Below are 26,514 nucleotides of genomic sequence, written 5' to 3'. Positions count from 1 at the left end.
GACATGGTCGGACCGGTTGCCCCGATGGTGGGCCCACTGGAACTTCAGGTCCCACTGCAGAGCCTGCATCCGCCACCTGGCGTGATGTACCAGCAGGATGCAGGCGGCATCAGACCCAGCAGACGCAGCACCAACCTGACCGAAAATCGGGACAAAGGCTGAAAGATCGGAATCAGAGCCTGAATATCCCAAACCCGCTGTTCCGGAGGATAGACCCGGAACTGCGGCGAGTCCAGAACCGCTCCGAAGAAAAGGAGCTTCTGGGAGGGACTCAGATGCAACTTCGGCACGTTGATGGAGAACCCTAGCAACTGCAGGAGGTCAACCGTAGTCTGGAGGTGGGAGACAACTGCCTGGGGCGACCCTGCCTTCAACAGCCAGTCGTCGAGATAGGGGAAGACTGGAACCCCTAATCTGCGCAGGTGAGCTGCCACCACAGCCATCACTATCGTGCATACCCGAGGGGCACTGGTGAGGCCGAAGGGGAGCACGGTAAACTGAAAGTGCTCGTGGTCTACCGTGAACCGCAGGTAACGCCGGTTGGCCGGCAGTACGGGGATGTGGAAATAAGCGTCCTGCAAGTCCAACTCTACCATCCAGTCTCCAGGGTCTAGGGCAGCCAGAACCTGAGCTTAAGGTGAGCATCTTGCACTTCCCCTTATGGAGGAAGGCGTTGAGCTCCTGAGGTCCAAGATAGGGCGTAGGCCCCCTTTGCCCTTTTTGGGAACCAGAAAGTAGTGGGAATAACAACCACGACCTACTTCTGGGCCAGGAACGCGCTCGATGGCCCCCTTGGCCAAGAGGGCCGTAACTTCCTACTGAAGAAGTTGCAAGTGATCCCCCAAAATTCAGTGGAACTGCGGTGGCATGGCGGGAGGGGTCGCCTCGAAGGGGAGGGAGTAGCCCCTTCGGATGATTTAAAACACCCACCTGTCCGATGTGATGGTACGCCAGTGGAGCAGGTGAGGGCGAACTCTGCCTCCCACTGGCGTGGAATGGGCCTGAAAGCTCAGACTAGGAGGGCTTTGAGGCAGATGCTGCTGGGGTAGATGTGGACGGACCGGCTCGTTGATCCCCTGCGCTGCCTCGGCGGAATCCACGTCCGCGACCGCGTTGGGGCTGGTTCTGCGGCCTGTGGCTAGATGGACGTAAGGGGGCGCCCCTTCCTTGGCCTCGAAAGGGGCGAAAAGCTGAAGTTTGCGGGCGCGGGCCGAAAGGCCCAAGGACTTGGCCGTAGCCCTGAGGAATCTAACTAACGTGTTTCTTTCATATTCCCTCTGCACCCGGCTGCCCCTGTGGGTGTAACAACTGTACCTACCTGCCCCGGGGGACCCCTGAGTCTATGCCCAGAACCTTCGAGTACTAACCCAAAAGCCGATAACTCACTTTTCTTCCATAGGGTAACATTGACTGGTTTCACTTGGAAATTCTTCTAAGTGTCGGGTTTTGAAACTTTAAAATATTCATCTAAAATCAGGCAAATAAAGAAAACAAATGTACTCACCTGCTATCAGGGGAGATCCCAGTGCTGGATCTTGGTGCCCAGCACTGACCCTGCAAAGTAATTACAACCGTACTTACCGCTAACTTGATTTTCAGCCATAGGATAACATTGCCTGGTGTTTGCCAGAAATTCTTCTAAGTGTCGATTTAGCAAACTTACAAATATTCGTTAAAAATCGCCTTGTTGAACCTGTCAGCCCTAGGGTGGTCTCCCCTTCCATTTTTGATCGTGCCTCATTTTTATGTTGGACTAGGTCTCCGGGCGCCTTTTCATTGCCAATCAGTGTTAAGGTGCAGGTGCTCCCTTCTCCCAAGATGGCTGCCACAGGCCCCTGCTACTGCAGAGTGGTCTTTCATAGTAGCACCCTAGCTGCCAGGAGCTGGCTGGAACCCCACAACAATGTTGCAACACCAGCCCGCCTTTTTGTCCCATAGGTAGAGTGGGGAAGCTCCTGGAATGTGCTGGAACCTTCTAGAAGGGAGGTGTGGTTTTTCTTTTGCCGCCTTGGCTAGAGGTCACCTGACCTAGGGCTACTTAAGTGAGGGAGGGAACTTTTTGTGGTGAGTTGGCCAGTGGGGTGAAGCAGAGCTGGAAGAATCCACCAGGAGTGGAGGCGGTAGGGCCTAGCCAGGGACTTATGCCTCTGAGAGTGACAGGATTTAGGTGCTGCCTCTTAAGTGAGTGAGGGACCCTGTGAAACCCACTGATCTTGCCCAGCAGTAGGAGGACCCAGAGAACCTCTGCCCAGCCTGACTAGGAAGGACCTAGTCGCCTTCTCCATCCCTACCCCCCTGTAACAGAACCCCTTAAGGGCGCCAGATACATCTGCGCCAACAAGACTTCACCTAACATCTGAGAACAGAAACTTACATGCCAAGCACTGAGACTGCGTGTCCAGATTGAACTCTAAACTTATATGCCAAGCACTGAGACTGCGTATCCAGACTGACCCCTGAAGCCGTATGCAAAGCAGATTGAAGAGCCACCGGGGATCGACCAGGTATTAGCGCTATGACCCCTGCGCTCCCTGACCTGGCCTGGGACCCCCGGCAGCGTGCTCTGCTGAGCACGGAACCCCCATCCTTAACTTGAGCACCCCCCTGTGACGTGGAAGCCAGCGCGCTCACCGCCGCGGCCCGGAGGCCAGAAGAAGTGCCCTGCAGAGTCGCGAGGCCCTTGAGAAGCCCGGAGCCCCGCCGCTGCCGTCGCAGCTGCGTGAGAAGGTGTGCGAGGCCTGGGCCGAGTTTCCCCATCGTCGCTGGAGCGGACGCCTTCCGATGCCGAGAACGAGGTAAGCCCGGAGGCTGGGATTGTCCCTGGTGCGCCCCCTACTGGTTGGGAGCCACACCGCACCCTCAGCCCGGGTTCCCTCTCCGTGGGAGGCCCCCTTGTCTTCGCGACAGAGAGACCCCCGCCGAGGGATCCCTCCCTGGTGCCCCCGTGACTGCACTGAAGCGCGGTGCCCTACGAACTGCACCGGAGCCCGAGAGACTCGCTCCGCAAGTCCCGTGCGCTCCCTGCTGACAGCCCCGTGGGAAGCCTTGACTGTCCTGGAGTACGAGTGGCGCTCTGATATTCCTGCTCCGTTCTGAAGTGCTAAATGTCATCGCTTACGAGCAGCGCTATGTTAGTCATGCTCCGTAGTAAAATGCTAAATGTAATTGATTACGAGTAGCGCTCTGTTATTTATGTGCCATATTGAAGCGCTACGTGCTATTGATTACGAGTAGCGCTCTGTTATTCATGTGCCATATTGAAGTGCTACTGATTACGAGTAGGGCTCTGTTATTCATGTTCCAAATTGAAGTGCTACGTGCTATTGATTACGAGTAGCTCTCGGTTATTCATGTTCCATATTGAAGTGCTACGTGCTATTGATTACGAGTAGCGCTCTGTTATTCACGCCCATATTGAAGTACTACATGCTATTGATTACGAGTAGCGCTCTGTTATTCATGTTCCATATTGAAGTGCTAAATGTCATCTATTACGAGTAGCTCTCGGTGCTAGATGCCCCGTTCTGAGGTCGTCACCAGTTAGCGCGCACAGCGCTGTAATCACCCCCCTAAGGCGCTACAGAAAAGTGAAGCGCGCTTGGACACCTAGGTGAATAGTAGTTGTCCCTCAGGCAGTACTGATATTTCATGAATTGCATTTAGGGTATGACCAACTTTTATAGCTCCTGACTGATATGTAAATCGCTAGGAATTGTGTTATCAGCTTATGAAATGTACTGCTACCTCATGAACTGCATCTAACGTGATCTACTTGGATAAACTTGAGTATTTACCCAACTCCTACAGTGTGGCGTCACTTATTGTGTGTGTTCCTCGTCCCATGTGAGGTGCGTGTTGTATGGTTGCTTTACACACAGACCTTTGGGGGCCCGACCGCTCGTGTCACGTTACCGCCCCATAGGGCCTGGAGACCCCAGGTCCTACACGCCTGTATAACAAAAATGCATTCTTTCAACTGTTTACAGGAGATGCACCAGTGCTGGATCCAGGATCCAACACAGAGTAAGAAAAAGTAACAATAACCCTACTTACCTGCCAAGTGAATTTCCTCCCATAGGATAACATTGGTGATTCTATGTGAAAATGTTTCTAAGTGTCAACTTTTAAAATACAATAATATGTGAATGTCCATCAGGACCGCTTGGACTTCCCTTGAAAAGCCAGTGTAGCCCATCCAACAGTGGCAACACCGCATTATGGCCATGCCAATTGGTCGAGCCACAGTGTCTGCAAAACCAAGGATGAACTTCAGGATCGGTTTGAAGCATTCAAACCGCAGTTGTCCAAATCAGAAAAAGGCTTTGTCACATGTTTAGGTAAATTAATAATGGTCAGTTTAGCCAGCTCCAACAGGATGTGGACATAGCAGCTGACAACATTTGGAATGCAAATGGAAAGGCTGCTGAAAGTAAAGACATTTAACCCCACAAAGTACAGTCTCCTAGACTCCTGATCTAGGGTAGCCTTCAGAAAAGCTTTTGAATTCAGTTGAACAGAGAAAGCTTGTATCACAAGGCTCTCTTGAGCAGGGTATGAAAACAAAATATTGGGTGACATTGTGCATGCCTTTGTGGTCTAGCAACTTAATCGACTGTCAGAGGGTCTTTCCTTGTCAGCCAGGAAATGGTCTTTCCTTGTCAGCCAGGAAATGCTCTTTCAGTGCCCTGCTGAAAGGGCGCAAAGGCAGTTTTTAAGATTTGAGATAAAATATTACACTTTGCCCTAGTAATGGAACTTCTGCTGCATTTTAAACCACGATAGTGAGCAAAGACACTCTCTCTGAAAGATAAGAGGGGAGAAGTATCCAATCAGCTATAATCAGAGGCTATCACCTATAATCTTCATCAGACATGACAACAGCATTGGCGTGGGACCTGAAAGGTTCCTCCATACAAGGAACTCCCTGGAGTCCTAGTGAGGAGCTGTCCAAGGACTACTCATGAAAACAGGGCAGGACTTTGCTGAAACCAGCTTTGAAGGTGTGCCGGTATCAAAGGCAGCACTGACTCATGGGCTGGGGTACTAGGATGGGCAAAGACACTGCCGGGGATGCTGACACCAGAGAAGTAGAGGCGTGGAGCCAAGAGGCACAAAAGCTGAAGTTACCAAACAAGCAGAGGCTAGACCACCCTTGAGAAGTGGCCCAAGAGTACTGGGAGCATCCTGAGAAGATCGTGCATGGTTAACTGAAAGTTCTGGCCTACTTATGGTCGGAGTTGGATTTTCTAGCTTTGTCTGTTCAATGTCTCAATTGGTTCCAATTAACAGAGAAGGGCCTAGTGTCAGGCAATGATATCAGTATTCCAAACAATTCCAGGGGTGGGGCAATTGGAAGTCTAGGATTTCTACTTTCAATGTCATTTTTAAGTGCAGTATCTTTTGGGAGAATGTTCCCTGTCGGGTGACTTACCTGGGGGGAAATGTTTCAGCTAAACCCTGCAAGCCTTGACCAAAAATAACTGGGCTTCTGACTTCTGGCTCCTTGATTGCCTCCAGCTGCATTAAGAAACCGAAGTTGGTGGGCAAGCGGTAAAGTTCAGATCAAACACACCACTCGCAGAGGTAATTTGGGTGCAAGAAGATAATCATCTTCCTTCTGCAATAGGGTATTAAGTTCCACATGGAAGCGGAGGATGTTGAAGAGGTGGAAATGCTACTAAGAGCCCTTTCATAAACTGTTTAATACTTCTTTGGGAAAACAGAGTAGACCTGTATCAGTTCGCTAAATCTCAAGATTGCAGCAAGATGGACCCTAACGAACAAGTTACTTACCTGCGGTAATGCATTATCTGGTAGAGACCATCTAGCTGCAGATTTCTTACCTTTGAATTTCCCAGGCATCAGGACTGGATCCGGAAACATTTGCTGAGCAATACCCCTTGGGAGCAGCGTCGGGTTGCTCAATTCGACTCTGCGTGACATCAGCAGCATCCGCTATGACGCTGCGGTGCCTATACAGGCGCCACCCAGGCGCGCGGAAGTTAGTCCTTTTCTTTTTTTCCACGCTAGAAGCGCAGAGCCACGAAGTAACCGACGTAGTCGTGTGCAAAACTAGGGCCCTGAAAAGGGGAGTAACCCTAGCCCTACTATATTAGTTCGCAAAGTGGGGAAGCATGGGTGGGCCTGTAAGAAATCTGCAGCTAGATGGAGTCTCTACCAGATTATGCATTATCGAAGGTAAGTAACTTGTTCATCTGAAAGAGACGTATAGCTGCAGATTCCTTACCTCTGAATTAGATACCCAAGCCATTCTATCCGGGAGGTGGGTGCGGACCTATACCTAAAACTAGAAAGTCCTGTAGGACTGAGTGAGCAAAATGCCCGTATCTGCGGACTTGATCATCCAGGTAGTAGTGTTTTGCAAAAGCGTGCAATGATGCCCACGTGGCTGCCTGACAGATGTCTTAGACTGGGACACCCTGAACCAAGGCCGTAGTCGCAGCCTTTCCCCTGGTGGGTTGCTTCTTTGCCAGGGCATTACAGATCTTGATGCAGAGAATAACCCAGCGAGAGATGGTCCTTTTCTGCCCTGCCCTTCCCCACTCCCAAGTACTCCACAACAAGTTGGTTGTCCACCCAAAACTCTTCTGTGAGGTCAAGGTAGAATGACAATGCTCTTTTTGGGTCCAGCCGGTGGAGACGCTCCTCTTTTTCAAAAGGATGCAGGGGAGCAAAGAAGGTGGGCAGCGTGAAAGACTGATGCAGATGGAAAGGGGTGACAACTTTCGGCAAAAAGCATGCTCAGATGCGAAGCACTACCTTGTCCGGAAGGGACATAAGATAAGGAGACAAGCAAGATAGCGCCTGCCCTAGATGAAAACGAGGGAAAATTAATGACTTCATTTTCCCTCGTGGTGATCAGCAGAAAAGAAAGTCCTGCATTTAGTTTTGCTGGGATCCTCCAACACATTACTGCTTGTGTCAAGCGCCTTGTGACACGGACCTTTTCTTCCCAGGAGCCTTCTACCTGTTTCCATTGCTAATCCAGTTCTTCCTAGGCAGTTCTCAAAGGCAGTCTGCAAAACTGAATGAGGACTATACATGATGCTATCAGACCCAACAGTGACTTGTATTGCCTTGATTGTTTAGCAGCAATGGTCTTTGCCACTGTCTGCAACGTTTTCACCCTTTCCTACGATGGAGAAGCTCTTCACAACTATGTATCGAGTATTGCTCTCAGAAATTGTATCATTGTCTGGGGTTTCAACAATGATTTCTCTCAGTTCAAAGAAGCATTTGCTCCTTCCCTAGATGGCGCATTGATGAGCCAGCCCTCCACGCATGAGTACACCCGATTACCTTCTCGCCCGAGAAAAGCGGCAACAGGGGCAAGACATTTGGTAACATTCGAGGCGCTTGTTTGAGCCCAAAAGGTAGTCCCTTGAACTAGTAGTGTTGGCCGGCTACTGAGAACTGAAGGTACTTTCAGTGTTTGTGGAAGTATGTGTCTGAAGGTCCAGGGAGGTCATAACATTTCCTTCCTGCATAATCAGGATAATTTCTTATAAAGTATTCATCTGAAATGTCTGTTTCTTTAGAAACTTGTTCAGCTGCTACAGATCCAGTATTGATCTCCATTCACCCGTCTTCTTTATGATTAGGAAGAAACTGGAATAAAATCCTTTGTTTCTTTGCGATATGAGGACAATTTATATGGCTCCTTTGAAGAGAAGCATGAAGATGATGTTCCTTTTTTGGTGGACAAACAGAGGGTCTCTGGATGAACTGTACAGTTTGCATCACCCATTTGTTTGTTATGATCTTCGATGCAGGAGCAAAAAGGGAATTCCCCTCCCTCCACTTCTGAAAACTAGATGGAAAAGGGGATACAAGCTTGGAATTAAGCTCTTTTCCGAATGTCGTTTTTGCATGCTTGCGAGGAACCCTTCTTCCTCCCATAACAGTCTTTGATTCAGATTTAAGGAGTATCCTTGATTCTATCCAGACTGTCTTTGAGGCTAAAATGAACGTCCCTGACTTCCATAAAGAAAGAATCCTCCCCTGAAATTTTGGGATCTTGTTGAGCCACGGTAACTAGACATCTCAAATCTACGATACGGCAAAAGTCCTAATGCCTTTGCTGTGTCAGTTTAAATACTTTGCAAAGCCTAATCTATATGCTTGCTGAAACTAAAAAGAAGTGAGGCCATCAAAAGGCATATGCAGGATCTTGGATTGGACGTCCATACAGAAGACTGTAGGTACCCCCTGCCTGTTGGTGAAAACAAACCTGTGTTCTGGACATTCATTGCTGCGCCAATAATGACGGAAGAAGTAAGCTCCCGTTCCCTAAGACTGGCTCTTAACTTTTCCCTCTTATCTCCAGGAATGGGTTCCAGTAATGGAGAGATGACATGACAAATCTGGCGATCAAACGACCAAGAATTGCCAGGTTATTGGCTATCTTAATTGAGGTTGCGGCAATAGACTAAATTCTTCAGCCTATATTAACAATGTATTTGCTATCCTTATCTGGTGGACCAGAGGATGGCATTAATGGGGTCTTAGTTCTTCTCTGAGCTGCTTAAGAAATGACTGAATTTGGTTTTGAATGACCAGTGAGGCAACCTGAAGCCGAATCCCGAGCCTTATATATTTTCTCCAGACGAGGTATCACCACTGGAACTGCAGTTGGTGTCTTTATTAATTTCAAAGATTTCAACCAGACATAATCAAGCATGTGTATGAACTTAACAGACTTCCGCAGCTGCTCTTTAAAGTCGTAAAGTAAACATGGTTGATCTACAGACATCATTGGTAGGTTGAATTTCTTGGAAACTCTATTAATGAATTAAATTTAGACATATCATCTGTAGAATCCAGTGGATTTGGTGCATCATTTCCACTTGGGACAATGAATTCCCGTCTGATATCATATTGTCTTCCATCATCTTCTGGAAGTTCATCCTACTCTTCATCCATATTAGAATATACAGAACCATTAGAGCGATTATCCATGCTCTCTTCATGAACAGATCTGGAAGATGGTTTCCTTGGCAGTAGAGTAGGCGGTCGTAGCAAATGTTGGCGAGGAGGTGAAACTGGTAAAGGAGCAGGTGGAGTTTTAGGAGGTAACACCATTTTAGGATTATTGGCTGGTTTCTATGGTGATAACTTATTAAAAGTACCCATTGTCTGTTGCAACATTGATACAATGGCCATCAGCACTTGAACCACATCTGGTTCTTTATAATATCTTGATGCTGTCTCTCATAACAATTTGAGTAGTTTGATACTTTTATTCCTACTCATAAACATATTTGTTGTAGTACTCCTCATCATCCATTTCTTCTCCAAAACCTGGGACATAACTTACATCTAAATGTGTTGGGCTGTAAGCCATCATTGAGGCAAATTCACTAGCCTCCTTTTCCTGGACAGATTGCATTATTTGAGCTGGAGGTAAATCCGACACCTTTAATGGTAAAAAAAAAAAAAAAAAAATCTCAACTTAAGTATGCTGTTGACAGAGTGCCCGTCGATGGTATAGTCGTCGATGGTATGGTAGTCGTCAACAAGGATTTCTTTGGAAATAATTAATGCCAACCTGCTTTTTTTGTCTTACGTGTTTTAGTAGCAAAAGTCTTACAAATATTGCACTCTGATGCCTTATGAATTGTATAAAGGCAATACATACACCGAGAATGCAGGTCATCAGTGCAAATCTTCATTTTACCACAAAATAAACAAGGCTTAGAGACTTCTCTCTGTCAGCGATGATGACAGTTCATGACTGGTTGTTGTCAGATCAAATAATTTCTCTGGTCCAGGATATAAAGTAATCTTCCCTAAAAACAACTCACAGCACCTCAATGTTGAAGATAGGACTGGTTCGAACGCAGGGCAGACTATATAGTAACAATGTCAGGTTCACTTAAGGGTCATAGCAATTACACCAGGGGTCTACCTCACACAACATGTAGTAGAAATCTGAGCTAAGGTCGCCTTTAGGGGGAGTAGGAGAGCTTAAGCTTTCACCTCATTGGCTGAAGTTGGGATTTTTTTCAAACAAGGTGGTTATGCTACTAAAAATATTATGTTTCAGACCTATGCCCTTTTTACAATGTATACTGTATGCTGAATATTTTTACACTGTTTACTCCTATGTTAATGTAGCGGAGCTATCAAGACAGACGGCAGGCAGTTATTCAAGCATGTGAATATATAAAAGATCCAATGCTGGAGAAGGCAGTATTTACAACAGTTAAATAAGGCCTAGTGATGTGAACTGACCATTACAGCAGCCTTATATATAACAGCAATGGGACTAACGGGGTTGTTTGCTAGAAAAAGTAGTCACAGCCAGCTTTACTGAAGTTACATGAGGCCTATCTAGGTCCTCATTAATAGCAGGTACTGATTCAATAAACAATCTAACTAGGCGAAGGCTGTTTCATGATCGGAGGCCCCCTCCATGTTAAAGCATAAGAAACAAATAATAGGATTGTCATGCCTTTCACTCATTGAGTCTAAAAACTTTCTTTACATCAGACATATGCAAAGATTGCTACACAGGGCATGAAAAATTGAAGAAAAATAGATAGTCTGACAGAGAGCTCAAAAGAAAGTTTGACACCACTCTTGGATGTAAATGAGGACACCTACTTAAAACTATATTCTTTGTATAGAAAGCCACAAAGGCCTCCTCAAAAAGAAAGCCTGCATCTTAGTAACTCTTCTAGGAGATCTATTAGCCTAAAGAAAAGGTAATTTTTAGGAAGGAAAAATGAAGGTTCCCTTAATTCCCATCAAAGAGTAGGAGTTCCGATGGAAGTAAAATCATTTTAAGCAATACCTCAAGAAAATACTTTTATCAGCAGCTCGACAAAAAAAAGGACCACTGCAAGGGTTTGTCTATAAGCTAAAATATAAGCTAAATGCATATGCAGAGAATAACACTGATGAGACACTGAAGGTTGCAAAGAATGCTGACAAACCTTAGTGGATCAAATAATCTCCAAGCAAACCACATGCAGATTCCTTCAACTAGGAGGCATAACATTCTGAAACTGGCTCTGTGCCTTATTAGAACCTGCATGCTGTCCAGAATTAGATTTAAACGGCCATATTGCAAACTGCTTAGTTAAAGGACATAAAGGTGTAATGCAGAACAGTGCCCTTAATTTTGGTGAGCAAATCTTCTCTGCACAGTAGGCTCCAAAGTGGGCAATGTGAAAACTGAGGAATGCCTGGGTACAACCTCTAGAGAGACCACATTATTTGGGGAGGGGGTTGAATCATGGTTGCCTTCAAGTTCATGAGGACACATTCCTCACATGACTGAGTCCAGCCCCGGGCCCAAACACCAAAGGCACACCTTGTACGGACTGACATGGTTTAAATCTTGTTTTTGGAAGGAACGTAGTTCCCTTGCACATTAGTTGAAGATTTTTAAAGAAAAAACTCTTCAAGCTCAGAAGGAAAAGGAGAAGTAACGCTTCGGATAGCCGTTCTGAATCAGGGAAAGAAAGGAACAGATTTCAGGATACAGTGGTGGTGCTTATATGTAGCCCTATTCGTCACATTTCTAGATCCAGTCCGGGCCTGGGGATATTGTAAATGTGAGAAATCTGAAGTTATTAGTATTCATCAGAAAAAGGAAAGCTTAAAGGTGCGCAAGAAGGGCTTGGCTTTGATCAAAGAAATGGCTGCCTTGTCTTCGGGAAGCTCCTTTTGCCAGCCAGTTGTCCAGGTAGAAGTACACCTGCACCACTCAAAGACTCAAACTGGTTGCTACTTTAACATCATGGTGCAAATGACATACTAACAGTAGGCCAATAATCACACTGACCGCTTAGAAATGGCCTGCCACTACAAACACTAGGAGAGGCCAGAGCGTTGGAAGAATGGAGATGTGAAAATACCAATATTCCACCTTGAGGACCTATTCAATCTCCTTTCGTACAGGACACAATAGATCTGCGATCATAATCATGAATGTATCTTTTACTCAGAATTTGCCAAGGCTTCTTTGGTTTAACACTGGATGTAAATTTGCTACTTTAGTATCAAAATTAAAAACTTGTTATCGTATTTTGGTCACCAGAATAGCAGCACATTTTTGCAAAATGAGAATACTTTCGGTAAGCAATATTCCAAAATTTTCTGGCCTAATCTGTTCTAGTTGAGACAAGTCAATCTCATGGGACTTTCTTGAGCAAATGCTGAGGGAAACCCTGTGAATAAACTGCAGAACCAAACTGGGTCAGGCCAGCTGCTTCTATTTTAAAACAATATCCTATAACAATTGCCTGTAACAGCACCATATCCTCTAAGGAGAGGGGCATCAAATGGTGTCCAAGTGATGTCAGAGCCCTATGCTACTGCATGTTCAAGCTACCTTTACTTCGTGTAGGTTTTTAAACTTATTTCCGTTGTTACATCTCACATTCACTCCTCTGCTTGGACTGCAATGTTAGCAGCACGTTTCTAAATATGTAATGCTATTAATTAAGAGTGGTATGGTTCTTCCAAGAGAATGTCCTTTCAGTTTTTAGTCATTTTCACATTACCTCAAGAAATTACCTGTACCTTTAAACAACATATGATGCCATATCTCAAAGGCAGATGTCAAATTTTAGAGTGGTATCTAAAGTGATATTCTTCTTCGCTATGGGATCAAGCATCTGCATTCCTATGGAAAACAGGCAACTCCCCGTCCCCCTTCAAAAAAATAAACAAGTGGTCTACCTCTGGAATTCTCCAGTGAAAAGCCAACTATGACTGAATTGACCTCGAATAAAGGTCAGCAGCACTGGGTCTACGGTTCCACACAACAGATATCTAAACTAAAAAAAAAAAAAAAAGACTAGTGGGCTATTGCCACAACCCCATTATGGTGTTTAAAGGCTTTGCCAGTTACGTAAAATCTGTCACTGCTCATTAAACCTCACCTCCTCATTTGCTATTCAACCACAGCAGAGGCTTTGTTGATATTGTAGAAAATAATCAGACTCAGACAAACAGGAAACTATATCAGGCAACTCTGACCCACTCAGTGCGGCATGAAATCTAAACATAGCCAGTAGTGACCGCACTGCAGGAGTTCTGACTCATAGTTTTGTAAAGTAGGCATACAAAGTAAAAAGAATCTGTTTAAATTGTATATATATATCCCCCTAATTTCCAAGATGAGCATATAAATATCCTTCCCGGTGGAGCTCCAAATGTTAGAGGCACATGAAAACCGCCCGTTTTGACCTGCAACTTCTTGATGTCACATCCAAAAAGAGGTTTGTAAAGATCACCAATAGCAGCTCCTGAGCAACTTTGTTAGCAGGAATTCTAGCTATCATCTATTGGTAAAGTGATGGTACCTGGTAGACCTCAGACTTTGAAACCCTGCCACTCTTTGTTTATTTTCTGCCACTGCTCCTGAGAATCCCTTGAAGACACACGCCCATTCCTCACACTAAGCACCCTCAGCGTGCACAAGAGTAAACAAGTATTGTTGATCTGGCCCAGGTGAACACCTCTTTTGGACATTATGCTGCAGCAGACATTGCAGTTGTTATTTCATGTAGGCCTCTCAAATGCCATACATGGAGGTCCGTTACGCAGTCCTTAAATTTATCCCTGTCACAGTACTTAACACCTTATGGCTATTTGCGCTTCGTCACATGAAAATCTAACTCAAATGCGTGGCTGTTACTGTAGTTACCTATTCAAAATGCTGAGGGACAGTTAGCTTCATTCATTTGTATACCAGTGAATAATTGGATGCTATTTTTGCATGTACTGATAAGAAAACTTCTCAACTGGTATGTTTACACTCCAGTGAGGAAGACAATGCATTTGTGCACAAACAGATCAAAACTTAACAAGGGATGTTATACTAAACAGACTACATTGAACCAATTCCATCCTTCTTAAAACATCACTAACCTAGATGCTTTAAAGCTGCCAGAATATAGGACAGGTGTTTGTATTTCAGCAGATAATCTATGGCAATTGAAGTTCTATTGCACAGCTTGTTTTCTTCCTTCTGCTCTCTGGTGACTTCAACCAAACGATTTCGCAAACTTAACAGCTTTGGTGTATCATGCCTGGTTCGCCAGAAGTATCCTCTCCACAATGCCTGAAAAGAGTAAGGTACATGTAGATGTTAAAGAACAGAAGACTACATACCACAGAAGCATAAAAGTTACTATATAGGACATGAGAATTAAGGTTTACTTAGGAAGATTCGGTAGATTTTACCTAATTTGAGTTTTTGAACTATGAAAGAAAAACTTTCTGGTTGCCCTCTACTTCGACAACCACATTGTGAATTGTTCTTTTTTTTTTTTTTAAGTATCTGTCAAGATCAATAAGGAGTAGTTTCTTACCTGTAACTCCAGTTCTGTAGTAGGGGTATCTCTGTTATAGTCATAATCTATGAATAATCCCCGCCCATGTGCGGGGACCCCGGAGCAATCAAAAATATCTCTTAAGCTGTCCCGCATTTGCAAACCTGCAAAGACACTTAAGAGACAGACAAAATAATACAGCCTAATCACAACAAGGCTGCACTGGCCAGCACTTCCTCTGAAGTGAACACAACAGCCAAAATAAAGTTGAAATGTCATTTTTATTCACATTTGACATGTTCCTTTATCATCACACACTCCCTTCACCAAAATCCCTTTAAACAATAGAGAGGAAGGGGTGGACAGACAAGCCCTATAGGCTGTCATTATGTGTCTGCTAAAGGGATACCGTGCCTTTAAGAAACTCTCCAGAGACCCCCGGTATCCCAGGCTGCACAGCCAACACAAGTTACTTTCAGTTCTTTTTGAAGGTGTATAACCACAGGCCTGATACTGTCAGGTTACTCCACCGGGGAGGAGGGAGGGTCGCTTATGACTATAACAGAGATACCCCTACTACAGAACTGGAGTTACAGGTAAGAAACTACTCCTTCTGTAGTAGGGGATCTCTGTGTATAGTCATAATCTATGAATAGAATGGCAAGCCCATCCCAACCAACAAGAAGCGGTGGAGTAAGTCAAACCACCAACAAATCACTGTGCAAACAAATTCCTCAACGAAGCCTGTCCAACCCGCGCATCTTCCCTAGCATCAGAATCCAGGCAGTAATGCTTTGTAAACGTATGGACTGACTTCCAGGTGGCAGCCTTACAAATGTCCGCAATGGGAACATTCCTAAGCAAAGCGGTAGTAGCCGCCTTGCCTCTAGTCGAATGTGCCGTAGGCTTACCCCCCAATGTTTTATTAGCTCTTTGGTAACAAAGCTGGATACAGGAAACAATCCATCTGGAAATGGACTGCTTTGAGGTAGCTAAACCAGTTCTTACCGAACCATAATTAACAAACAGTTGATCCGACCTGCGGATATCTTTTGTCTTATCCAGGTAGAATTTCAACACCCTACGTACATCAAGTGAATGCAGAGACCTCTCCGCCGGAGAGGAAGGATGCTGAAAAAACGTAGGCAAAGTTATCATCGGATTCACATGGAAATCTGAGATTACCTTAGGCAAAAATTTAGGATGGGTACGCATCACTACTTTAGAAGCATGGAAAACAGTATACGGCTCTTGACAACACAGAGCCTGAATCTCACTCACCCTCCTGGCCGATGTAATGGCCACAAGGAAGGCAGCCTTCCAAGACAAGTGCTGCAACGAAGCCTTATGGATAGGCTCAAAAGGCTCCCTCATCAATCTAGATAACACCACATTCAATTCCCATGGTGGAGAAGGTCTTCTAACAGGGGGAAACACCTTACGCAAACCCTCCAAAAAATCCTTAATCACAGGGATTTGAAAAAATGAGGTTTGAGAAGGGCCCTTCCTATACGCAGTCAGAGCTGCGAGATGAACCTTAATAGACTGAAAATTAAGCCCAGACTGAGCTAACTGCAGCAGATAAGGCAAAATAACATCTTCTTTACAGGATGTAGGGTCAAAGTCCTTTGCCTTGCACCATAAGCAGAATCTCTTCCACTTATAGGCGTAGGAAGTCCTCGTAGACGGTCTCTTAGCCTCTTTCAAGATCTCCATACAGTCCTGAGGCAGGTTCAAGTGTCCATACTGTACTAGCTCAGGAGCCATGCTGCCAAACTCAAGGACGAGAGATTGGGGTGAACCATCTGTCCTCCGAACTTCGTGAGAAGGTCCGGCAGGCGTCGGTGCGGCCGAACAGACCGGTGAAGAAGGTCGGTGAACCACCATTGCCTCGGCCACTCCGGAGCAATCAGGATCATTCTGGCTCTGGATTGTGACAGCTTGATCAGCACCGCCGGGATCAGGGGAATGGGTGGAAAGGCGTAGAGAAAGCTGTTGGACCAGCTGATCCATAGGGCATTCCCCAGCGTCCCTGGTTGGTAGTACCTGGACGCGAAGTCGCGGCATTTGCTGTTTTCTGCCGTAGCGAACAGATCTATATCCGGAGTGCCCCACTCTGCGAAGAAGTCTCTTAGCACGTCGTCGTTTAGCACCCACTCGTGGTTCTCTTGAACGAGCCTGCTGAGCGCGTCTGCTTGGGCGTTCTGCACTCCCGGCAGATGGGTCGCCGTGATCGTCAGGTTCCTGGCCACCAGCCAGTTCCAGATCGCCTGTGCCTCCCGGGACAGGGTGCGTGAACGTGAGCCCCCCTGCTTGTTGAGGTAATACATGGTCGTAGTATTGTCCGTCTGAACCAGCAGGGAGTTCGTCCTGAAGGAGGGATGGAACGCCTTCAAGGCCAAGTGTACCGCTCTGAGTTCCAAAAAGTTGATATGGTAAGTCGTCTCCATCTGTGACCATATACCCTGAATCTGAAGAGGGCCCGAATGCGCTCCCCAGCCCTGGAGAGACGCATCGGTCACTATGGTCTGGACCAGAATATCCTTGTGAAAAGGAGTCCCCTTGCAGACATTCTCTGGGGCACACCACCAAGTCAGAGACTGCCGAGCGTGTTGAGACAGCTGGATCTTGTCCTCCCAACGCCCCCGCCTCTGGTCCCATTGATCCTCCAGACATTCCTGTAGGGGCCTCATATGCAGACGTGCATTGGGGGTAAGAAAGATGCAAGAAGCCATCGACCCCAGTAAGGAAGACACCGTCCTCACCGTAGGAGAGCGGGCTGAGATGAGATGCCGCGCCTTCCCACGGATCGATAAGCGTCTCTCCTCCGAAGGACACACGCTTGCGGTCAAGGTATTGACTGAGGCCCCCAAGTACTGGAGACACTGCACAGGGATCGGCACTGACTTCGACATGTTGATGTGCAGGCCCAGGCGATGCAGCAAAGCAGCTGTCCTGTTGAAATGTCACTGGGCTTCCTGGTAAGTGGACGCTTTGATCAACCAATCGTCCAGGTAAGGATACACAAACACCTTGGTCTTCCGCAGGTGTGCCGCGACCACCGCCATGCACTTGGAGAACGTCCGTGGTGCAGACTTCAGGCCAAACGGGAGTACTGAATACTGGTAATGGTTGTTGCCTACCAGAAACCGCAGGAACTTGCGATGCTTTGGTGCGATCAGCACATGAAAGTAAGCGTCCTGCAGATCTATGGCGCACAGCCAGTCTCCTCGATGCAACTGAGGGTAAATCTGATGCAGGGACAACATACGGAACTTTTCTCTGCGGATCCACTTGTTGGCCTGACGCAGATCTAGAATAGGCCTGAACTCGTTCTTGTCCTTTTTTCTTACGAGAAAGAACCGTGAGTAGAGACCTCTTCCTTTTTGCTGCAAAGGAACCGCATCTATCGCCCTCTTTTTTAACAGAACGTCTGCCTCCCGCTGGAGCTCCCTTACCATGTAGGAGGAGCGCACGGGTGGAATCTGTGGGGGCGGGCTGGTGAAACGAAGACAGTACCCATTGCAAACAATATTCAGCACCCACTTGTCCTGTGTTATTGTCCTCCACTCTGCCAGGTAAGGTTGAATACTTCCCCCCACCGGAGCGGGTAACGGATGAGGGGGAAGTAACTTTTCAGGGCTTCGACCCGGCCGGGCCTTTGTTCCCCGCCGAGGACTGATGCTGGCCTCTGCCCCTCTGGCGCTTCTGAAAGGACTGCCTCGGGTACTGCTGCTGCTGCTGGGGCTGTTGTTGGTGGCCTTGGCCTCTCTGCTTGGCGTAGCGCCTGCCCGAGGATCGGAAGGACCTCCTCTGCTCCTTGGGCCTCTCCAGCCCCACCGCCTTCAGAGTTTCCGCTTCAGCCTTCATGCGGGCCATCTCGTCATCCGCATGTGACCCGAACAGCGTCGTGCCAGAGAATGGTAAATTGGCGATCTTCTGCTGCGCTTCAGGCTTGAGCGGGGTCAGCCGCAGCCAGGAATGCCTCCTCATGTGTATGCCGTGGCAGTACCCATGGGCCGCCAGCAGCGACACATCCCCCGCCGCACTGATGATCTGATTAGAGACCATCATGCCCTCGTTCAGCACCTCCTGAAAGTCCTCCCTCTTGTCTCTAGGCAGGGAGGCAGCGAACTGTTGCAGGGAGTCCCAAAGAGACCTGTCATAGCGCCCCAACAGAGCGGAGGCGCTAGCGGCCTTCATCGTGGTGGCCGACGTGGAGCACATCCTCCTCCCCAAGGAGTCCATTTTGCGACTCTCCTTATCCGGAGGAGCCGTGGATGAAGGCGTCGTAGAGTGTTGCTTACGAGCCGCCGCCACGATAACAGAATCCGGTGGAGGATCCACTCTGAGGAACGCCGGGTCCGAGTCAGGAGCCCTGTACTTTTTTAGCAGTCTCGAGGGCGCCGGTTTCACCACGGCCGGCGTCAAGAACACCTCCATTGCAGGTTCCTCCAACCCCGGAACCAACGGGAGGAGGGGGCGCGACAGATGAGTCTTATGCAAAGTCTCAAAGATCACAGAAGTAGTGGGGATAGGGGTAGTGACTGATATCCCCAACTTCGCAGCCCCTCTCATCAGCACCTCCTGGAACGTGGCGATGTCATCCACCGGCGAGACGCGGGTAGGAGGCGTCACCGACAGTGAGGGCGAAAACCGGCCAACCCCAGAAGAGTACGTGCCCCTAGAGCCTCTGGAACGAGACCGATACCTCCGTCGTCCATGTCCAGAGCGAGTGGACGATCTGCGCCTACTCCGTGATCGCCTGCGAGGGCGAGAGCGAGATCTCTGCCTGTGAGGGACCCTCGGGGGCGGAGGCGGTGGCTGTGGCGGCGATGTAGGCAGCTGAGGCACGGGCAGAGGCAGCGGAGGAGGGGGCGGAGGAAGAGGAGGAGGAGGAGGGGGAGGAAGGGCAGGCACCGGTGGAGGCGCCGGTGGAAGGTCGGGCACAGGAGGCAGAGGTGGCTGCTGGGTACGCAGCGGGGACAGATGTTCCGAAGCCCCATCACTCCTAGCAGGCGAGCCCCCACCAGAACTGTCCGGGCTCGCGGCCACTCTCCTCTTCTTGGCGGGCCTGTCCCGCGTGGAAGCCACCGACGGGGAACGTCCGCGTCTCCCCGATCCCCGACTGGAGATCGTAATCACTGAGGACGTGTTCCCCGATGTCTGTGACGTCGAACTGTACGTCGACCTCGTCCGGCGTCTCTTAGCCCTCGACGTCGAACGCTGTCTCGCAGTCGAGCGTCCTCTCGACGTCGAACCATGCCTCCTCGGCGTCGAACCACGCCTCGACCTCCGTCGCCGCGGTGTCGACTTCTGATGTTTCGACGTCGACTTCTGATGTTTCGACGTCGACTTCTGATGTTTCGACGTCGACTTCTGATGTTTCGACGTCGACTTCTGATGTTTCGACGTCGACTTCTGATGTCTCGACGTCGACTTCTGATGTCTCGACGTCGACTTCTGATGTCTCGACGTCGACTTCTGATGTCTCGACGTCGACTTCTGATGTCTCGACGTCGACCGCTGGTGTCTCGACGTCGACCGCTGGTGTCTCGACGTCGACCGCTGGTGTCTCGACGTCGACCGCTGGTGTCTCGACGTCGACGACCTGTGCCTTGACGGCGACCTGTGCCTCGACGGCGACCTGTGCCTCGACGGCGACCTGTGCCTCGACGGCGATCGTCTCCGCCTGGACGGCGGGCGCCGGGATCTCGGCGTCGACTCCGTCAGCGTCGAGCCGTGGGTCGACGGCGAAGGTGGCGAGTGAAGTCCATGGGGCTCGGTACGACGTCGATGTGTTGTTGACGTCGACCGTGACACCTGCGACGGCGACCCGGTCCCGGGTCTCGCCGGCCCCTCCCTCGACGTCGAACGCCGAGGCTGCCGCGACCCAGAGCCCTGGATCGACGGCGAACATACCGGCGCCTTCTCTCTCGCCGTCGACGTCGTCGCCTTCGATGTCGAACGCGACCTACCAGCCGGTAGGTGCCGCTTCTGCTCCCTGCTCTGCCTGGAGGTCCCTCCAGGGGCTGAAGCATGGGCGGAGGAGGGGGAATGAGACCCTCCATGCCCCGAAGTCCCACCGGTCCTCTGCTGCTCCTGTCCCTGAAGGCGAATCTTCTCCCTGTCCCTCAGGGTCCTCTTAGAAAAGGTTTTGCAGATGGCACATGTAGCTGGGACATGTGAGGGCGACAAGCAGAGGATACACACATCATGTGGGTCCGTCTTAGCCTTTTTCCTCCCACACTCAGGGCAGTTATCGAACAAAGCCATGCTAAGAGTGGGCCAAAACTGCTCCAGATTGCAGGCAGTAGTAGACAAATGCTCTAGACGTCGAATGAAAACACTATTTATCCAAAAAATCCAATTTAAATCAAGTAAACCACCCAAAAGGGTAGAGCTCAAGCTCCAGGGTCCTGCTAGCAGGAGCCGGAAAAAAGAACTGAAAGTAACTTGTGTTGGCTGTGCATCCTGGGATACCGGGGGTCTCTGGAGAGTTTCTTAAAGGCACGGTATCTCTTTAGCAGACACATAATGACAGCCTATAGGGCTTGTCTGTCCACCCCTTCCTCTCTATTGTTTAAAGGGATTTTGGTGAAGGGAGTGTGTGATAAAGGAACATGTCAAATGTGAATAAAAATGACATTTCAACTTTATTTTGGCTGTTGTGTTCACTTCAGAGGAAGTGCTGGCCAGTGCAGCCTTGGTGTGATTAGGCTGTATTATTTTGTCTGTCTCTTAAGTGTCTTTGCAGGTTTGCAAATGAGGGACAGCTTAAGAGATATTTTTGATTGCTCCGGGGTCCCCGCACATGGGCGGGGATTATTCATAGATTATGACTATACACAGAGATCCCCTACTACAGAAATAGATTTGAGGATTAGGCACAGCATATCAAGTCAATAACAATCATACTGCCTGTTCCCCTTTCATGAAAATCGGACCTTAACCAACATAGAAGTTATTTACCTTTGGTAACGCCTTAGCTAGTAGAGACTATATCTAGCCGCAGATTCTTCACCTTTGAATTTCCGAGGCATCAAACTGGATCTGGAGAATGTTTTCTGATTAGTGCCTCTGCGCACCAGTAGGTGGAGTCAATTGGCTCCACGTGCATAGTAGGCGCAGTCCACTGCACCTATATTTGCGCCACCTAGATGCGCTTAAGTCAGTATTTTTCACGACTCTCCACGCCAGAAGCACGAAGCCATGAAGAACACTGACACTTGTGTGGAAAAACTAGGGTCCTAAAAGGGATCAGCCTTACCCTAGAAATCTGTCCGCAGGAAAAGGAAGATGGGTGTGTCGGTAAGAAATCTGTGGCACGATACAGTCTCTACCCGATAAGGCGCTACAGAAGGTAAGTAACTTCTTCACCTGATAGACCTCTAGCCGCAGATTCCGTACCTTTGATCAGATACCCAAGCAATACCACCCCCGGTTGTGGGTATGCGGACCAATTTCACCCAAGGAAGTCCTGCAGGACCGAAAATGTGAAGTGCCAATCCCCTACAGACCTGACTATCCAGGCAGTAATGTTTGGTGAACGTGTGCAGGGAAGACCATGTTGCTGCCTGGCAGAAGCCCAGGACTGGAATTCCGCATGCTAACACAGTAGGTGCAGATTTAGCTCAGCTGGAATGAGTTTGCATATCTTCAGGAGGTTGCTTCTTGGCCAGTGCGAAGCAGATTTTGATACAGAGCACAACCCAGTGAAAGATGGTTCAATTTTGCACCTCCCGACCTTTCTTCACAACAACATATCCCATGAAGATTTGGACGTCCACCCAAAACGCGAGTGTGGCCAAGGTAGAACGACAACGCTCTTTCTGGGTGAAGAAAGAGTTGCTCCTCTTCCTTAGAGGGATGTGGAGAAGCGAAAAAGGTAGGTAAGGTGATTGGTCTACATGAAACAGGGGACCACTTTCGGCAGAAAGGAGGCCCTTATGCGAAGCACTAGTTTGTCAAGATAGAGAGGTAAAGCGGCTTAGATGATAAGGGCTGCCGTTCACACACCCTGTAGGCAGATTAGTTGCCACAAGGAAGGCGATTTTAGTGTGAAAAGCCTGAGGGGACAGTTGTAGAGAATCTCGAAAAGGAGCACCCATCAAAAGAAGTGAGAACCAAATTAAGGTTCCTCTGAGGCATAAGAAATGGCGAACGGGGAAAGAGGTGGACGAGACCTTTCAAAAACGCTGGTACAACTGGGGATTTAAACAAGGAGGGTTGGTCAGGCAGCCGCAAGAAGGTAAACAAGGCAGGAAGATAACCCTTAAGGGTGGCCAGAGCATAGCTCTGCTGGCAAACTAAAGAATAAAGAGCAAGGCTTCAGAAAGCGGAGCAGAAAGGGGATCAATGGATTTTTCTGCACATCTTGCCACAAGTTTCTTCCAACGGCAGGCACATACAGTCTTGGTGGAGGGACGCCTGGCTGCTAAAATGACATTACAAACGTTTCAAGAAAGGTGGAAAGCGGTCAACTGTTGCTGCTCGATCTCCATGCAAGAGGATAGAGATTGGACAGGTTCTGGTGGAGGACCTTTCACTGCTGGTGCGACAGAAGATCCTCCCAAAGGGACAGCTTGATTGGAGAATCAACTGCCATGCTAAGTAGTTCGGGATACCAAACTGTACGTGCCCAGTCAGGAGCCACAAGGATGACTTGGACCTGGATTTTCCTGATCTTCTCGAGAACGGAGCAGGAGTGGTGTGGAAGAAAGCTTACAGGAGGCCTGAGTCCACTCATGACAGAGTCTCTGAGCGAAATACACCTTGGAAACTCAAGTGCCCAAAGCTGCTGACATCGCGTGTCCTTGATGGAGGCGAATCGATCTAAGCAAGCCTCTCCCTATTGATGAAAAATACCTTGTGCCACCTCTGACTGGAGACAACATTTGTAATCCGCCAGGCATCGAGGACTGAGTTTGTCTGCTCTGGTGTTCAGACAGCCCGCCAGGTATTCCAGCCATGTCCAGTGGCGTAGGACCTCTTGACAAAGGGTCCACGACACCACCACGCCCTGTTTGTTGCAGTAACATATGGCGTGATGTTGTCCCTGAACACTAATCTTCCGTTGATGGAGGGTAGAATGGCTTTCAATGCCAGTCGGATCGCACATAGCTCCAGCAGGTTGAAGTTCGGTCCAGATTCCACCGGAGAGAATCCGTCACTACTGTGAGATCTGGCTGGGAAAGAGAGCGGTCTGCCTCTGACATAATCGCAGTTGGTGAGCCACAAGTACAGATCTTTTGCAGTTTGCTCCGAGATCTGGACCATGTGGGAAAAGTTTCCCTGATGCTGGTGCATATTGAAAATTCAGGTCCCACTGTAGAGCCCACATATGCCATAGGGCACAAGTTACCAGCAGGATGCTGGAGACCGTGAGTCCCAACAGCCTCAGGGTCACCCTCACCGAAATCTAGGATAGAGGGTAAAGGTTGGGTATCATATCCTCCCGAGCGGTGAGTCCAGGATATTCAGGCTAAGTCCGAAACTGCACTGTGTCAAGAACAGCTCCAATGAAAGTGAGTGAGTGAGAGGGAGTCAGGTGTGACTTCCGCAAGTTGATAGTGAACCCCAGAGAGTGTAGGAGATGCGCAATAGTCTGGAGTAGGCCTGGGTGGAGTATACAGAGTTCCACTATGCTGAACTCCTCGAAGTGATAAAAAAAAACTCTGCCTCACTACGTGGAATTCTGAAATCGGCAAAATGCGTTAAGTTGCACAGTTCATGTTGATTTTTAGTGCCAGGTGTTTGTCCCGCACTGGAAAATAATCGCGAACAGCACCATGAGCAGCGAAAGAGGGCGTTGCTTTTTTCTGTAACTCAGTGTTCTACTTGAGTGCCAGCTTCCTCAATGGAATGGAAGGTTTCTCAATGCGAGCGGTCGAGACTTTCCGCACCCGCCCACGTTGAGAAATCTCGCTGGGAAGTGGTCTTGCATTAGATTTTTCTCACTCGCCAACTTAATGTTAGCAAGCGTGAGCGAGGTAAAAACTCAGCTCTGTGAGGTTTTCGGAACTCCATGTGCTCCCCGGAGAGCGGAAAACTCCACAAATGGAGCAGAGTTCACCACCCAGGCCTAGTCAGGAAGTGGGAGACGACAACCTGGGGCGAGTCCTTCAACAGCCAGTCATCGAGATAGGGGAAGAACGACACTCATGATTTAAGTAGATGATCTGGAACCACCTCCATCACTTTGATGAACAACCGAAGGGTGCCGATATGACCAAAGGAGAGCCTGGTGAACTGAAATGCTTGTGGCCTACCGCAAACTGCAGATAGGGCAGGTGGGACAGGAATGTGGAAATAGGCGTTCTGCATGTCCAACACTATCATACAGTCTTCTGGGTCCAGGGCAGACAAAATCTTAACTAGCATGAGCATCTTTAATTTCTCCTTTTTGATGAAGAAGTTGAGGACTCGTAGATCTAGGATAGGATGAAGTCCTTTAATATTTTTGACAACCATACCCTACGTCTGGCACTGGAACCCTCTCTATGGCTCCCTCGTCCAAGAGAACTATGACTTCCTCACGGAGCAAGAACAAGTGATCCTACGTCAGCTGGTCGTGAGATGGTAGCATGGAGGGAGGGGTAGTCTTGAATGGGAAGGAGTAGACCCTTCGGACAATCTGAAAGACCCACCTGTTTGATGTTATGGACTGCCAGTAGGGCAGGTGATAGTGACTCCTGCCGCCAACTGAATGGCCACGATTGTACGGGGCAGATAAGGAGGGTTTGGAGGCTGCAGCTGCCGGGGAGTGGGATGGTGGTCGGACAAGAGCGGTGGTTACCTGACCCACTAGGTTTGTGGACACCGTGCCCTTTCCATGCAGAAGCTGGGGAGCATGCATGGTTCGGGGTGGCTGGGAGGAAATTGGTGCAGTTGGAAGCCCCTTCCGTTGCCACGAAAGGCAGATTAGTGGTGACGTGGGGCTGCTGAGAGGCCCAAAAACTTGGCCGTAACCCGCGAGTCCTTAAAGCACTCCTGCGCTGAATCTGCATTGTCTCCAAAGAAAGGGGTGCCATTGAAGGGGATGTCCATAAGTGAAGCTTGGACATCCCACCCAAAAAACAGTCCTCAACCAGGCGTCACAGCTCAGAGCCACTGTCGATGAAACCGATCTGCCAAGTGAGTCAGTTGTGTCCAATACAAAACAAATTGTGAACTCTACTGCGTCCCTCCCACTGGGAACAGTCTCTGGGAAGACGGCCGTGCCTCCTCTGGGACCTGTGGCAGCACTTGCACAACCGTGTCCCACAGAGTTTGGGAGTAGCGGCCAAAAAAGTCATGTGGTGTTCACAGAACTCAATGCTAGGCTGGCAGAAGAAACCATTTTCTTTCCCAAAGAGTCCAGCCTTTTAAATTCCCTGTCAGGGGGAGCGGTAGGGAATGCGCCCTGGGAATCTGAGGCTTGGACCACAAAGCTCTCCAGTTAGGGTCTTGGGTGAGGCAGTTTGGGGCCCCTGGTGTGGGGTTATAGCGCAGGCGATCGCCCTATTCACAGGAAGCCCTATGTTGGGTTTGGACCAGGTTCCCAACAGGATGTCAGTGAGGGCATGATTGAACAGGACTAAGTGTTCGAATGGCAAGACTACCGGTTGCAGCAAATCAGTCAAGATGTTGGTCTTGACTGACACAGAGGGCAACTGAAGGTGAAGGGCCTTCACAACACTACTGCATATGCAGCTCCCTCCTCTGTAGCAACGGTAGAGGGAGAAAGCATACCAGTATCTAGAGAAGTATCCAGTTCACGGTCTTTAACCAGTTCCTCACACCGGTCCATAGTAAGGTAATATTAGCATGGCTAGCATTCTTCAGGGTCCGGCACCCCTCCCATTCCTCCCCGGGTCCTAGCCCACTGGAATAGGGTTCAGGCTTTGATCTATGAAACAAAGGTCCTGCCCGAGTAGGGCAACACCCACCCAGCTCCATGTCGGGGATCATAATGGGAATTGGTACTGCCGGCGCCAGACGCCTAGGCACCAGCGCCGTGGAGATGGTACGGGCAGCGCCGGGCCGGATCCAGGAATGGATCCTTGGGGGTCCGCTGGAGCTGCGGAACCAGATATGGCCCCCATCTGATCCACGAGAGGCCCGAATGTGCGTCAACGGGGTCAGGCCGCCCCGATATGAGTTGGGTGGGGTTACTCCAGCTCTCAGAAAGTTGGGGATCGCAGGATCTGAGGAACCGGGCCTT

General features: G+C 48.8%; 1 protein-coding gene across 2 annotated transcripts in view; it reads right to left on the bottom strand.

The window, feature by feature from the left end:
- Nucleotides 1–26,514, bottom strand: part of ASPM (assembly factor for spindle microtubules) — a 393,967-nt gene that overhangs the window by 82,303 nt on the left and 285,150 nt on the right. For both annotated transcript variants that reach the window (XM_085601843.1, XM_085601844.1), the window contains exon 26: nt 13,906–14,098. In XM_085601843.1, the coding sequence (XP_085457969.1) occupies nt 13,906–14,098 (193 nt within the window). The remainder of the gene's footprint in view (nt 1–13,905; nt 14,099–26,514) is intronic.

Source organism: Triturus cristatus, chromosome 4_2 (assembly GCF_964204655.1).
Source record: "Triturus cristatus chromosome 4_2, aTriCri1.1, whole genome shotgun sequence".
Lineage (NCBI taxonomy): Eukaryota > Metazoa > Chordata > Amphibia > Caudata > Salamandridae > Triturus > Triturus cristatus.
The sequence above is the reverse complement of the archived record's forward strand: the minus strand, read 5'-3'. Positions and strand labels throughout refer to the sequence as shown.